This window comes from Lineus longissimus, chromosome 13 (assembly GCF_910592395.1).
Source record: "Lineus longissimus chromosome 13, tnLinLong1.2, whole genome shotgun sequence".
Lineage (NCBI taxonomy): Eukaryota > Metazoa > Nemertea > Pilidiophora > Heteronemertea > Lineidae > Lineus > Lineus longissimus.
Genome location: NC_088320.1, coordinates 4445402 through 4461448, shown reverse-complemented (window position 1 = coordinate 4461448; position 16047 = coordinate 4445402). Strand labels below are relative to the sequence as shown.

The 16047-nt window shown below is 40.0% G+C and overlaps 1 protein-coding gene across 8 annotated transcripts; it reads left to right on the top strand.

The window, feature by feature from the left end:
* The first annotated feature begins 438 nt into the window (after window positions 1–438).
* LOC135497744 (programmed cell death 6-interacting protein-like) lies at window positions 439–12970 on the top strand. 8 transcript variants are annotated; one of them, XM_064787582.1, is made up of 17 exons: window positions 439–646; window positions 1361–1415; window positions 1751–1820; window positions 2083–2210; window positions 2497–2647; window positions 2875–3101; window positions 3302–3524; window positions 3731–3854; window positions 4113–4290; window positions 4521–4742; window positions 5071–5230; window positions 5513–5796; window positions 6095–6263; window positions 6969–7076; window positions 7358–7387; window positions 7870–7944; window positions 8601–12969. In XM_064787582.1, the coding sequence occupies exons 1-17, from the start codon at window positions 444–446 to the stop codon at window positions 8837–8839; spliced, it is 2646 nt and encodes an 881-aa protein (XP_064643652.1). In that variant the 5' UTR covers window positions 439–443; the 3' UTR covers window positions 8840–12969. The 8 variants fall into 8 exon arrangements, with proteins under 8 accessions (XP_064643652.1, XP_064643657.1, XP_064643654.1 ...); XM_064787587.1 differs by lacking the exon at window positions 6969–7076 and having other exon boundaries at window positions 8601–12970; XM_064787584.1 differs by lacking the exon at window positions 7870–7944 and having other exon boundaries at window positions 8601–12970.
* Window positions 12971–16047: the final 3077 nt, after the last annotated feature.

The following is a 16047-nucleotide window of genomic DNA, read 5'->3' as shown; positions in this document are numbered from 1 at the left end:
TGTCAAATTTATTGATTTTAATGGATAAAGTAACACTCAAACTAATATTTTTTGCTTGTTTGCAACAAGTCTTGTTCGTTTTTGTGGCTTATTTATTACTTTTTCCTAAAAGTTTTATTTCGCGCAAAAACTCTTTTATTGGGCCTTTAATGGATACGATGTTTTGATTGGCCAAAAGTTTCAGTCCAGTCGACATTCTTTGTAGGGGCGATAGATAAAACTTCAGAGATACGTCATAAAGTTTATTTGCAGTTTTGAGACATTGTTGCCAACTAAATTCAGTACTGAGTGGATGATTATGTCATTACAAGCTCCACTGTTATCATATCATTAAAAACCTATTGGGTAATGTTGATTATTAGTTCCGAATAAATCCTACACCCCCCTCAAATTGGAATATAACAAATACGGAAGTGCGAGGTCACATGATCCAAAGCTTCAAGATGGCGACTTTACTTGCGATTCCCCTAAAAACTACCAACGAAGTTGACCTCATAAAACCACTTCAGAAGTTTATAACGAACACTTTTGAGCAACTAAAAGCAGAGGATGTTAGTCAAGCTTTAAATGACTTCAACAGACAGCGCAATCATGTCATCAGTAAGATGGTGGACCGCCATGAATCGGCGTTGGAAGTTCTGTTCAAGTGAGTTGGTCTTCTCAGAATGTACACAAATGCATGCATCAATGTACTGCAGAGTTGACAGATACACTTTGGTCGTATCGTACGTCATACTTATTCACGTGTGTATGAGGTCACCTACCTAAGGTTTTATCGGTTATACTAATTCCCGACATTTACCGACTTGCGGAAAATGCTGCCAAAATATAGTGTATTAATCATCAGAATATTTATATTTGTACTACTGTTATACAGCACGTCTGTTAATTTCAGGACTTTTGAACGATGCTAAGTTGAGCAAATCAACTCCAATAATTAATTTATGCTGGGTTCAGACAAGGCCATATGCATGTACAGTTTACAAGAAGCGACAACCACAACTAACCAAGATTACCGACCTGCAGAAAATTGCGGTCGGTTGGCCTGTAGATGTAACTTGATTTGCTCAACTTAGCATCGTTCAAAAGTCTTGAAATTAACAGACGTGCTGTATATGTATGTAAACAGTACAAATATAAATATTCTGATGATTAATACACTATATTTTGGCAGCATTTTCCGCAAGTCGGGAAAAGTCGGGGTAGGTCGGGAATTAGTATGACCCGGGTTTTATGTATTTGGTGTTTCCTTGGATGTCAGCCAGCCGGCTTCCACTGATAAAACCCAAAATTGTTGATGAGTTTAATAAAAAGTTTATGTTTAGTTTAGCCTGCCTCAGTGTCATTATGATCATTTCAGGTACTATGATCAGCTCTGTGCCATCGAGTCTAAGTTGCCTATTGCTGAGAACCAGGTAATGAAAAAAATAAAACGTTTGCCCTACGTGTACATTTGAATTTGATTGCATCCCTGACCTAGCTCTCACTCGCGGAGGGACAACATTTCTGACTTATGTTGTAGTTTGTTGAATCTTTTGAATCTACCAGTAGGATGTCCGGCAGCAAAATTGCAGAAAACATGCTGACCAAATGATTGGCAACTTCAGCTTGTGACTGTAGTTCAAAAAAGGAACAAAAGACTTTTGTTCCTTGGTGTGTAGTTACTAAGCAGACTGAACAGTTGTAAGTTGTCTGGTATTTTGACATTCTGTTTTAATAATCGATGTTCTTGTTTTTCTTGAAATTCTAGATTCGGGTCGAGTTCAAATGGACAGATGCGTTTGCAACTAAAGGAGTGTTTGGAGGCAGAAAATCGCTATGTAAGTATGATTTTAAATTGGTAGTAGGGGTTTTTAAGCCGGGTGGGTTCTTTTTTATGCCAATAATCTTTTAACACATCAAAAGAGCCACTTTTAAAAGGGCGATCATTTTGAGATGGATGTTTCATTGTGCCAGTGATCACAAACTTTTTGGGGCGGAGGGGGGGTTTCTGTTGTGACTTCAAACAATTATGATGAGTTTAGTTTCCACTCAGCAGTATTATTACACCTGTTTTATTTGCTTATGTCCTGTTCTCTTCAGCCATGTCATCTGGAGCGTATGAGAAAGTCTGCGTGTTGTATCAAATAGCTGCTGTCCAGAGTCAGATTGCTGAAGCACAGAATCACGACACCGATGATGGGCTCAAAACATCAGCAAAATATTATCAGGTGGGTTGGAATGGAGTAAAATATACTATGCTGAAGCCGTAGCAACATCTGTTGGGAAGCCTGATCAAGGCGTCTTGGCATAGCCTCGCTACAGTGAGGAAGTTGCGAGTTGAATGGAGGTCCATACGACTGAGGTTGGATTTGCTCGGAGAGATAATTGACCATGACTCCAAGAGATGGGAGATGCTCGGAGAGGTTGCACTGATTCCACAGCGCGAGTATGGAAAGTGAGAAATGAACTTTAGAATCAACAATTTATGATACTTTTGGTTTCTCTATCTTTTAGCAATCGAGTGGCATATTTGAACATTTGAAAGACTGCGTTGCATCCATTGTTCCCCATCCAACGATGGACCTAAACAGGGATACGATCAGTGCCCTGAGTGCGCTGATGCTTGCCCAGGCCCAAGATTGTTTCTTTAGGAAAGCGAGAAAGGGTGAGTAGTTTGCATTCATTATTGAAACAATCTTAGAATCGACGCAAAAGGCATAGAATATTCTTTTTTGGCTAACCCAAGGTAGGGTTGTCCAAAACAGTCATTTCACAACCTTATTGTTGCTGGGCTTGGGTTTCAGTATACTATAAGATATTAACACCAGGAATGCACAAATGCAAAGTTAATGACAATAAGTTTTCTGAGTAGTTGAAGAACTGTCATTTCAGATCACATGAAGGATGCCATCATTGCAAAGGTGGCACATCAGGTCAGCCACCTCTACCAGACGGCGTTCCAGTTGTTGAGTATGACCTCAATCAGTCAGATCTGGCCAAAGGACTGGCTGGCTCACGTGCAGGGACGTGTTTATGCTTTTCACGCTTTGGCCGAATATCATCAAAGTGTAGTAGCTGGTGCGGGTGCGTCGTATGGAGAGCAAATTGCTAGATTGAAGGTGAGTTGTGGTAAAGTGTCTACAATAAAAAGAGAAACTGATACAAATTGTGACTGTGTGTACTGTAAATGCCAGTCAAAATGACAAAAGTATCATCATGTAAAAAACCAACCCAAGTTGAACTGTAGGTTGCTTTGAGTCATCCCGAAAAATAATCGGGATTCCTGTGACTGAATGTGAAGTTTATTTTCCAATTTCAGCAAGCCAATGATTTGATGAACACTGCAAAATCCAAAGCTGGCCAGACATTCAAATTCACCAACGAGGATCAGGCCATGAAAGCAGCGCTGGTCGCAGCAGAGAAAGATAACAACTACATATACCATGATAAGATACCGGCATTTAAGACATTGACACCTGTCGGGAAGGCTGTGATTGCGAAATCTTTACCGTTGTCTACACCGATGAGTAGCGACTTCAGAGGTAAGGGTATTTTCAGTTTGTATGTCTCTTGAAAACAACATCAATTCCTGGATCAGTAGATGTGTAGAATTTCACTGTAATCCCAAGGTAACCTACTATCCCACAGCAAAGAAGAAAAATATTTGTTAGAGCTTCTCTTGTTTCCTCTCTTTCACAATGTAGCCATTGACAAGCACATATTTATTTTTGTCTCCATCTTTTTTAAGATCATTTTGAGAAGATTGTCCCCCTGGCCGTTCATCAAGCATCCACTATATTTGAGAATAGGAGAGGAGAACTGGTTAACTTTGAGATTGGCAGACTCCGAGAAGCTACGCAACTTATGAACAGGTAAGTTGCGGAAACAACCAGAACCGACCACTTTTCGATTAAGAAACTGTCTGTTTGTAGTTTATAGTTTAAAGTAATCAAAAATGGGGTTTTCACTCCGCCTCCCTGAAATAAAAACTGTTGAGGTTGCAAGGATATGACAAGCCAGGCTGATTCATGACTTGAAAGAATATGGCGGTTGTGCGTAGCAGTCGGACCTAAATTGTCTGTTACGAGCTCCCTGACTAACTGAATCTCCCCATGTTGCTTTATTTCCAGTGTGAATGCCTCAATGAATCTACCTGCGGCCATTGAGGATCTTTCAGGAACTCAAGTGCCAGCGTCAGTCCTTGAGAAGTCGGTCAAAATCAAGGAATTAGGAGGCGTTCAGACGATAGAAACACTTATGCAGGAGTTGCCTGAACTGCTGGGGAGGAATCGGGAAATCCTGGATGAGGTAAGAGCGCTTACTAATTGTTGTGTATTGAATTAAGTATGGGGTTGTCAGTAAGGTTATACTATAGTATTACACTATAGTAAAGGAAATTAAAAAATGGATTGAATTGAATTGTTGTTCGATTGGATGACTTCTGGCCTTGGTCTTGAATGAAATATTTTGTGATGAATTTCGACCATCAGATTTTTAAGGATCCGTTTCACTATCCCCAATCCTTATCCATTTCATAGTGCATACGCCTGTTAGATGATGAACAAAGCTCCGATGATGAGCTCCGTGCCAAGTTCAAAGATCAGTGGACGCGAGCGAAATCTATCGATTTAACTCGACCAATCAGAGATGAGGGTCAGAAGTACCGGTCGATCCTTGATGCGGCCGTACAAGCTGATCACATCGTGAAAGATAAATTTGGAAAAACGAGAAATGGAATTGTAATTCTCGGCAAGAATCCTGTAAGTAATTGTATCAGTTTTGTATTCTATCAAGAGTGACTATCGAAGCATAATCTTTTTAACGTTTTGTTTTCATTCCGCATAGCGCTTCATTTCATTTAGTGCTGTTTAGATTTGGGCTATGTGTGTGAGGCTAGGCCAGTACAAGCTGTCACTTTCAACTGGCCTGAAGTGGCCGAAAGGCCAAGTAACATGTGTGCTCCTTCATTTTTGCAGAAAGATTTCTGGTTTAGGTCTAAATCTAAAGTGATTTCAAGCAGTACCGTTTTACAGTATAAATCTCTTCATAAGAACTTATTTATAATTTTTTTCTGTTGGCTTTTGACAGCGTGACCTAGAAGCCAGTATTCCTTCAGCTAGCCCTGTTGCTGCCTTAAAAGATTCACCAGTTGTTCAGACACTGCGCAAACTCATGGACAGTGTGGATGCACTGAAAGCCGAGAGAGACGCCATCGAACACGAACTCAAGGATAAGACATTTGATATGGGTAAGGGATCATTGGCGTTAATGTCGTGGAGTTGTTAATCCAAAGTGATGGTGCTGAAATATCTGACATCTTTGGGCCTAAAAAGGAGATGATTTCAACTGAAAGAACTGGTCACAACTCAGCTGACGGATATAATCCATAGGCTACCTTCAACCTTGTGAGGGTGTGTGACTGTTTTGGTTGAAATCCATAGATATACTCACCAAAGACTAATCACTCTGGCCGGGGTTGGAAAAAACAGCTAATTTTTCTGCAGTGTTTAAAAATCTATTTTGATTTCAGCTGGAAAATTCATGTCCGCTCTGTCAGCAGATGGTGTCGTTGACCAAGAGGTGATCAGCGAGCAGGAGCTGGATCGTGTTTATAGTCCATTACGCGCACAAGTTCAAGATAGTGTCCACCGCCAGGAGGCGTTGCTAGCCCAGATCCAGCAGGCCAACAACGATTTCTGTCAGGCGAAACAGTCGAGTGGGGGCGCCACTAACAGGGAAACGATCTTAAAGGATTTGGCGGAATCTTATGATGCTTATTGTGAACTCAAGGGTAACTTGGAGGAGGGGACTAAGGTGAGGAATGGGATGAGAAAAAGTTTTCTTGTCTGATGCCTTCGTGCAGTGGGCGGTCCTTATGGCTCACTGTCACCGGTCTTGTGTTGCATGAGCATTACTCGGTGTCTCCTTTGTGGAACTGGTGGAGAAGGTGGTGCCACATCCTGTTGTGCCTGCTTCAGAGTCTAATGATGGTGACATATCCTGGAACAAGACAGTGCGCTGGTATCCACTGCAGTATAATCTGGGTTTGAACCTGGTTTGGTGACTTTAACTTTTGCTGAGTGTGACTGATATCTTTTGAATTGCCTTCCAGTTCTACAATGACCTAACTCAACTTCTGCTCCGATACCAAAACAAGATCAAAGATTTCTGCTTTGCTCGTAAGACGGAGAAAGACGACCTGATGAAAGATGTGCAGAGCGCTATTGCCAATCGGCCCACAGACCCTCCACCTACGCAGCCATCTTATCAACAGCCTCCAGGTAAGATGAGGATTCCCTTCATCTTGTTTCAACATTAAATATGTGGTCACTGTTTGTTTGGTTGAATGTCCAGTGACAACTAGGCGTGGCTGTGTAATACAAAACTAGTGGAAATATACAATGTTAAGGAACGCTGCACTCTATCACTATAAGTGTTCTGCGTGGGAATACATTATCATGGTGGTGACTATTGCGGTTGTTTACACAGTGTTAGGATTTAAAATTTCTAAGATTAATCTTGCAATTGCAAATATGTTGAGTATCACTTAGTGTCCTAGTTGTTTGAACAGCTGTGCTTGTTGTGGCTTTAGACATCAGAATTTCAATTCACTTGCATTTTCACAAATGCTTAATGGAAAATCCTGAATTTCCACCTTTCAAGGGTATTAAAATCGTTGTGTATGAATGCCAATACAAATTTGAAAATCGATATAATGATATTTTGAAGGAATATCCAGACTTTTCTCATCTTTATCAAGAAAAGGTGAGCTCTATTGCATGAGGGAAGGGAAAAGTGAAATGTGGTTGCTCGGTATTTACCAGTCCTACCCCATCAGGGGGCATGTTATGAATGGGTTTATTGTGCCGCATATATCGAAGTAGCCTTCCTCCTTGACAAGTCAAAATTGATGGACTTAGGGGTACGATGAGTTGTGATACTGTTGACTAGTGCATAATAGTTGTCACCGCAATGTTGTATTTCAGCTAAGGCAATGCCCCCTGCCCGACCACCGCCACCTAAAACCCAGGCAAACGCCCCACAGGCACCATCACAGGCCCCACCTCAAAATAGTCAGGCGCCACAAGGATATGGTAAGATACGAATCACGGAATTCTACTCCAACTAAATTGTAACGTTTTGAGGGCTGGGACTGACACTCGCTAGATGACCCAAGCCCTTGAAAGTTACAATTTGACATCTTGAACGAATATTGACTCACCAAATCTCTCTATACCAATACCCTACTTTTTTCCAGCTCTAAGTTCAGAATCTTGTCTGATCTATTTGAAGAATCTTCTATAATTTCCTTTTATGCACTCTCTTGACTTTTCATCTGATTTAAGAAACAAAATATTTCTTGGGCTTTTAATAGGCGCAAGGCCAAGTGCACCAGAAGGTTACGGTGAGGCTGAGGTTTTGAATTAAGGATTTCTTCTATGCTGAGAAATGGGGTCATTTTGAGGAGTCAAGTTTCAAATTGCTGATAAATCAAACTATGTATTGCATGAGAGTTATCTGCAGTTTTGTAAAACATGTCTGAATGCCGAGTATATATAAAAGATCTACACTTGCAAATATAATGAGCATCCCCATGTCTCAAAATGACCTCATAAATAGCTTCAAAGCATAGAGATTTTTTTAGATGCTGGGTGGCTTTTGGTGGTGCTTTTGCTTTAGTAAATTTGATGTATATGGTGAATATGTAGGTAGTGCATTTAGAACACCTTTACAACTTGGTAATGAAGATGGGGTGATTCCGAAAAGTTTTTTGCATCTAATGACGCGCCAAATAGTTATTGTAACTCTGTAGTTGTTTCTATTCGTATTCTTCCTGTCCTATAGCAGTTGTATCTCACCGCCTCTAACCCTCGCTGTCTTCTTTAGGAGCTGCAACAGCACCACCTGGAGGGCCATCGTCGCAACCAACACAGTCACAGCAGCCCTATGCGGCCTACCCAGGTACTAAACGAGTGTTCAATCTCGAACTGTAAAACACCTTGATAACAATGAACCACAGTTTACAGTGTATAATGAACAATGTATAATGCACTGTGTACAATGTATAATGCACAGTGTATAATGCACTGGGCTTACAGTGTATAATGCACTGTGCTTACAGTGTATAATGCACTTTGCTTTGTTTTGATGGTGGCAGTTATGGTAGCTCTAAAGTCTAACTGTAATTCTGAGACATTAGCAAGCGGCATTGTATCAAACTGCACTGATTAATTTAGGCTGTCAACTTCTTCAGCAGGACTGTTCATATCTTCCAGTTTCTTATTAAATACTTGTCTGTCAGTTTAAATACTGTATAACTTTCCTCTCGATTTTTAATGCACGTTCTGAGGACACAATGTTCAGATGTTAATGAGTCTTTTTAATGTACGATACTCACATCATTCATTAAGCTTTTTCAACAGATATGTAAATGAATCATTGCATTTTAGCCATAGATGGCAGCTGGGAATCTGTCTTAGAATGGTCAGTATGTGGAAAGGTAACCTTTCTAATAGGCCTCACTGCTGCTGTCATGCATGATGCCTGTATATTAGGGAGCTGTCAGTTTATCAACTTTTTAACTCATAATCATTTAATCTGTCGATATTTCCTTGCAGGTGCTCCAGCATACCAGCCCTACCCCTACCCTACATACACGCCCCCTGCAATGCCATCTGGATATGCCCCCTACGGACAATACGGTCAGCAAACGCCTCAGCCTGGCTATGGAGCCCCACCAGGTTATGGTGGATACCAACAGCAGCCTCCCCAGCAGAATTACGGTCAGCAGCCGCCTTATCAGCAGCAGCCGTACCAACAGCATCCGTCAGCTCCATATCAACAACAGTGGAGGTAAATGGTCGCTTAGCAACAGGCGGCTACTTCAAAATAGTTGCTATGGAAACCAGATCAGAAATCTTAGCAAACTTTCTCTAACATTTGACCCTATGGCTTTGTTGTCATAGTAACTTGCAGGATTGCTTAGCAGCAGTTGTCATAGCAACTTATAATTAAGCTCTGGTTGTCATGACAATAGTATAGCTGTGCCTAGCAGAAAAGAACATTCTAAATGGAAAAAAGGTCCTGGCGTTATGTCACTTTATGAGCCTGATTAATTTTATGCTTACTGTTGAGGCAATTGAGAAAATTCTCTTCTTGGCTTTAGTGTGCAGAATTACTGTAAGCTTTGCACATTGTTGGTCATAAACAAATATTGTAAATGTTATGGTGCACATATGGTAGAACATTTAAATTGTTTCTTTCTGTGTTAAAAGTCATCATTCTGTGATCATGATTATACTTTTTCTAGGAAAAGAAATTTGCTGTGTGAACCCTTTATCTTTGAGGTAGTACTATAGTTATTTGTTACAAAACAGACCCATTGGCTGTCTCTGTCTCTTCGACTGGAGAGAGAATAATGTAATAAATTGTGTTCAAAATGATAGATAATCAGAAAAACAGGAAATATACACTTAGTTGCTACTTGCAAAGAAATTTTGGTGAAATTCCTCAGTGTCTATTTGTTGGGAGCTTTTTATTCGATGTGCTGATGTCTTATAGTTATGTGCTATATTAACTTTTATTCCGCCTTATAGGCTCTACCAGTCGCTTTCCTTTCTGGGCTTAGGACATATCGTTTTATGTAACCACCTGTTTCGTTTTTCAAGAAGGGGATTTGTGATTACAAAGCTGTCTGAGTGATTTTGAGGAAGGAGTGTACGGTATATTATTTATTTCATGTACATGTATATCATTCTCATTTTGCCAAGCAACGAATCTAATATCCTGGAAATTGATATATCAGTAGATTTGAAGGTCAAAGAAGTCTTGCCCAAGTTTTGGAGTGCGCGCCAGCATTTACTTACTACTGCTTAGCGGTGCTCAGACGAGTAATTCATGATGGCCTTCACACTGGTGGGTCTTGCACATGATTTTCACACAGCTCATAATTGTAGCTATCCACCCTCAATTGATGTAATGGTATAACCCAATCATTTGTTGTCATTGTAAGTTCTTCAAATTTGCACCAGGTGTCACCACTTGACTTTACGATTATCTCGTATAAAAAGGGTGATGACTCGAAAGCCGAAAACTACAGAGGTATAACGCTGCTAAGCTGCTTGGGTAAATTGTTCACAGCTGTATTAAATTGCAGATTGGAAGAGTTTGTTAAACTGTACGATGTCATAGGTGAGGAGCAGGCTGGATTTCGCCCGGGTTATTCGACTTCAGATCATATTTTTACCCTAAAATGTCTTATCGATCTGTACCTCAGTAAGGGGAAGCGGCTTTATGTAGCGTTCGTTGACTTTAGGCAAGCATTCGATAGGGTCTGGAGAATCGGCCTCTGGAGAAAACTGATCAAAAGCGGAGTCAACGGGAAAGTATTGAAAGTTATCATGTCTATGTATAAAGGAGCAAAATCCTGCGTGGAGGCTGGAAACAGTCGTTCGGAATATTTTCCATGTAATATCGGTGTTCGTCAGGGCGAAAACATGTCGCCAATATTATTCGCTTTGTTTTTGAACGATTTGGAACAGTTTTTTGTTGAAGGTGGTTTTCACGGTCCTTCCAACTTGAACATGTGCGCCAAGTGTGAATTCTTAGATGATTTAGACAAATCTTAAGTTAATACTACTGCTGTATGCAGACGATATGGTCATCATTGCCGACTCTCCTGAGGATCTACAACGTGGTCTCGATCTCCTAGGTGAATACTGCAATACTTGGAAACTGGTTGTTAATATTGATAAAACCAAGGTAATGATTTTTAGTAGAGGTCAAATACGGGCAAACATCCCAGTCTTTACCTATAATGGTTTAGTGATCGATATGGTAGATTATTTCACATACCTTGGTGTTATTTTTTCCTATAACGGTAGCTTTCAGAGGAGCATACGTAATGCCTATGACAAGGGACTGAAGGCAATGTTTAGTGTTTTAGGCGAATGTCGTAGATTACACCTTCCGATTGACTTGTCATTGGAGCTGTTTGACAAAGTAGTAGTGCCAGTATTATTGTATGGTAGCGAAATATGGGGAACCGAAAACACCATTTTATTAGAGACGGTTCATCTGAAATTCTGTAAATACATTTTGCGTCTTCACAAACGGACGCCATCTATGATGGTTTATGGCGAACTCGGGCGTCACCCACTCCTTGTTGATATTAAGGCGAGAGTTATTTCGTTCTGGAATCGGTTAGTGATATCAAAGGTTTCTAAATGGTCGTCTATTATGTATAATATTACAAGGGAGCATACTACCAAGGGCTACCTTCTCTCAAGTTGGTGCTCCGGTGTGTTGAATATATTAAATGAATGTGGTATCCATAGGATCTGGTTAGACCCATTAATTATGACTGGAAACCAGCTCAAATTAGTTGTATCGCAGGTACTAAAAGACCAATTTATTCAGAAATGGAGAGGAAAAATAAATCAAGATGTAAATTGTATGGTATATAGGAGTTTCAAAGAAGAATTTATATTCGAACCGTATTTGAAAAAAATGCCCCTGGACAAAATGTATGCTGTGTGTAGATTCCGAACCGGGCCTCTACAAATTCAAGGTGTCAGATCTCGACTTTTCGAAAACAATGTAACAGAATCTGTTTGCCAATTCTGTGGGCAAGTGGATATTTTAGATGAAGTTCACTATTTTGTATCATGTATAGGGCTAACCGAATTAAGAATTCCATATTACCCAATGTTGGGAAATATACCTAGGCCGCTTCAACGTAATTACTATAAAACCTTTATAAATGCCAAAGGCCAATCAACCCTGTTAAATTTGTCATCATTTTGTAAAGCCATCCTTAATCTTTTGTCATAATCATAATCATTGCCATGTTAGAAAATTTTTGTTACTATTTTTTTGTTATCCTCATATTGTCCCGCGAGGGAATTTTTGAGAACAATAAATTATGTTATGTTATGTTATCTCGACTGTAAACCGATATGCTGCGACATACACGCTACAGCATACTGTGTATTCATGTGTACAAGTTCTTCGGTTTTACACCAGGTGTCACTACATGACTTTACGATTATTTCCGCTAGTAGGCCTAATTTAGCCCCACAGCAGGTATATAGAACAAACTCCGGACCTGTAGGTCTGTGGCGCGACACCGTATGGTGTCGCCCCCTATCATCAGATTCTGTTGGGCAAATATATATGCTAGTTTGCTACTTGTTTGCTACGACATACACGCTACAGTCAGTGGTGCGACACCGTATGGTGTCGCCCCCTATCATCAGATTCTGTTGTGTAAATATATATGCTACGACATACACGCTACAGTCAGTGTCGCCCCCTATTATCAGATCCTGTTGTGCAAATATATGCTACGACATACACGCTACAGCATACTGTGTATTCATGTGTACAAGTTCTTCGGTTTTACACCAGGTGTCACTACATGACTTTACGATTATCTCCACTAGTAATTTAGAGTAACGGCAGGTATATGTTCTTAATAATACCTCCATGGTATATGGTAAACTCCGGACCTGTAGGTCTGTGGTGCGACACCGTATGGTATCGCCCCCTATTATCAGATTATGTTGTGCAAATATGCTACGACATACACGCTACACCATACTGTGTATTCATGTGTATAAGAATAGCGCCATTATTAACCCCTTGATATCGAGAGCGATATTTTAGAATAATTTGGCTCGAAGTGGAAACGTGTGCAAACTGGCGTTCGAAATCACAGAAAGCGTAAAACTTGTTGTTAACTTGACTGAAATAATGGTTTGGGATCTATTAAATTAGGGTCACTAAATTAGTACGGCACACAGTTTTGAAAGCTTTCTTGATCTAACATAAAATTTCTGATAGGCCTAATTAGTACATGTACAGAATATGTGATGATGTGTGATTCTTCATCGTCTCTATCCATGTATCGCGGTCTTTCTTGTATATAGGATGCTATATGAAATAAATCCAATGTTTCTAAACAATGTTTTTATCTCCTTTATTAAACAAATTGTTTTGCTTTTTTGGGTTATAACTGTCCTTATTGATGATGAAGTTGATAACGTGCTGGACTATTACTTGTATGCCTTATTTAACCACCTGGGCCTGATCAAAAACTTGGTGTTAACTTTTACTTGGTGTCCAAGTCTAATGGGCTTATCTAGAAAACATCAAGTTAAAGTTTCACGACAGTGATGCAACTTGTTTTGAACAACCAGACCCCGTACTGGAGTGAAAATTTATACTTTTCAGAGAAACTAAGAATATAAAGTACAAAATACTTGTCTGGAAAAACCTAGGCAATTGTGAATCAATTATGCACTTGGCCAATGAAATTGGCAAAACTTGATAATTTCATTAGAGCCACGATTTTCTAATAGGTTAAGAACTAGTTATAATTCTAGCCTCTGATGCCCGACAACGGCATATTTAAATAGTAGTATTGGGTTTTTGCCCCATCGAAATAATTCACATATGTCCATTCTTGTTGGCTGTGAAAATGTACCAATTACTTCCAGTTCCTTCATCAAAATATAGGTCTAACTGTGCCATCTTGCCTGATATGTCCAGTCCCCACTTTTATGAGAGGCGGTGGGACTTGGGGCCCTCAATGACTATTTTGTAAATATTGTTATCATTGTTTTGTGGCGCAGAAAGTGATTCTGTGGTTGCCATTTGTTCCAAATTGGTATCACAACCAGAATGCAGGCAGAATAGATATGAATTTGATACAGACTGTAACATCAGTGTTTGTTTATCATGCTAATGTTGGTGTCACCTATAAAACAGACTGAATAGTGTGCACATTTTGTACACAATTCCAATGATACAGTCCCTTCCTTCTGGTCGTCCTCGTCAAACAGCCAATTGTGTTGAGTTCATCATAACCTGGTTAGATTTTCATGTACAATGGTGCACGTAGTCTAGGAATCGTGGCTTAGGCTACTTATCCTGAAATAGAGTGTAGTATCATTGATCTTTTATTGTATTGATGAATGAACATGTGGTACAGCCATGCATAGCCTGCATTGTATATACAGTAGAACCTCTCTATTAAGGACACACACGGCACAGACAAATGCTGTCCATAAAAGAGATATGTTTGGTTTACAGAGGTAAAATTTGATGAAAATTACATATTCTGGACCAAAATCAGTGTCTAATTGAGGGTGTTTCCGAAGGGGGTTCCAGTGTAATGTACACAGTCCGGTTCATCCTAACCTTGCCTAAGATTTATCATTTTTCATATGGTTCTGTACAAATTTCATTAATTTGGGTGAAATTGGGATTATATTTCACCTATTTTTGTCAGAATCCTCACGTACACAGTGTGCCAACAAGATTGAAACTGAGTATGGTCTTATCCCTCCTTTTATTCTCTAGACAGTGCTGCCACTCTATGTAGGGAACTAATCTGCTCTCAAACCCTGCCAATGCGAACAATGGTCTTCTGCAAGGACGATTCCGAATAACAGATTTTATTCCATAGGCCTAATTGAAATGACTCAAAGTTTGAACTGTTGTTACTTGTTAATATGATACTAATTAGATTCACAATAATTCTGTGTGTTTGATAAACAGTTCGTTTTATCGGGGTTTGATTGCAGAGCGTTTTCATTTGTCCTAAGGATGCCCTACTTCTTGAGGCAAAACCTCTATATCAGAGACAGCCCTTTTAGGGTGTCCGTAGTCTTCGGGAGTCCACCCAATGTTGGAGACTCAAATTTGGTGTTTATTATAGACACCCTGACGTAGAGGACACTTCTTTTAAATGATGTGAGGGCAAAGAACGTTATAAAAAGGTTTCTGGCTGCAAGGGACCATCTCAAAATCAGATTTGGCGATGAAACCTATTGCCAAATATGAGCTAGAACTCGGTATATCTGTCTACACAAGGAGAATGTTGAAGTTTATCTTAACACTACGCATTTACCCAATTGGAAATTTGCTAATTCATTTACAAATTTCAAACGAACGGCGTGGGCCATTAAGAGACATTCGATTCCCACTACATGTATATATATTATAAAGGTCGTGTTGATATGGCAGTGTTAAGCCTTTGCTGTGAGTGACGTTGGCAAGGCATATACAATGTATGTACTCGGTCCATCATTTGGTATTATGATGTTACAGGGCCAGTCATTTGAAATATGAATACTGCGATTAAAGCCACTGGGTAAAGTAAAAGGTCATGTTTATAGTATGTTGATTTGTACATAGAAAGCTCTCATAATGACAGCTCTCACTAGGACACCTTTTTAATATGGACACTGATTTCGGCCATGTGCGTCTGGTCATCGGCCAGTCTGCGGGCCTCCCTTATCTCAAATGGAAGGTACAGAAAACTTTCGCAGATGAGACATCTTCTAACATTATTCGGTGATGGGGTGTCTTGGATGCCGTCTCTCACAGAGATGATACCTCATTGGCGTTGGGTGACCTCTCCTTGGCGTTTAATATGTCATGTGTAGAAAAGAGATTCTGCATGGGTTATGGCCATCCTGAGGAAACCCCTGATTTCCTCTAGATGGGTTTATGGCGCGAGCAGACTGAAAAATTAAGAGACGCAGCAGCTGGACCAGGGACTAATGAGTCCTATCGGACTATCGTATACACTTCGCTCTATCAATCAACGATAATAATCATTAATCAATATATAATCGATATTTTGATAAACACATTTCACAATCATCATGCCGATTATTTGCCTATTTATAGATGTTGACGAGACACAAGCATCAAAATAGAACCTTGACAAAAATATCATCATTATTATTATTTGTGTTTGGAACTGATCTACTTTTATCTACACTCCGGACGCAGTGGACCGGCCTCGTTCCTCATAGGAGACCAAATTAGGATGACGCGATGTGCTGCCCATGACGGGGTCTACTTATATCATGTTTTTGAATACATGTGACTGGTCGTGAGAATTGGTTATACTGGACAAGGTTTCTTCGGGCAACCTATCAACTTGAAGAAATTTTTGGCTTTTTGGCCATGGCCTACTTGCTTCTATCGAATAATGCGATGATTGTGAAGCTTTTGCCTCTGACTGAGACTCCCGGAGCATTCCATTTCGTC

Excerpts from the sequence above, each read along its gene's own strand:
- LOC135497744 (XM_064787582.1), top strand. The coding sequence starts at position 444 with ATGGCGACTTTACTTGCGATTCCCCTAAAAACTACCAACGAAGTTGAC. Across the intron at positions 3,102-3,301 it reads AGCAAATTGCTAGATTGAAG|CAAGCCAATGATTTGATGAA; the intron begins GTGAGTTGTGGT and ends TTCCAATTTCAG. Across the intron at positions 7,077-7,357 it reads TCAGGCGCCACAAGGATATG|GCGCAAGGCCAAGTGCACCA; the intron begins GTAAGATACGAA and ends GGCTTTTAATAG.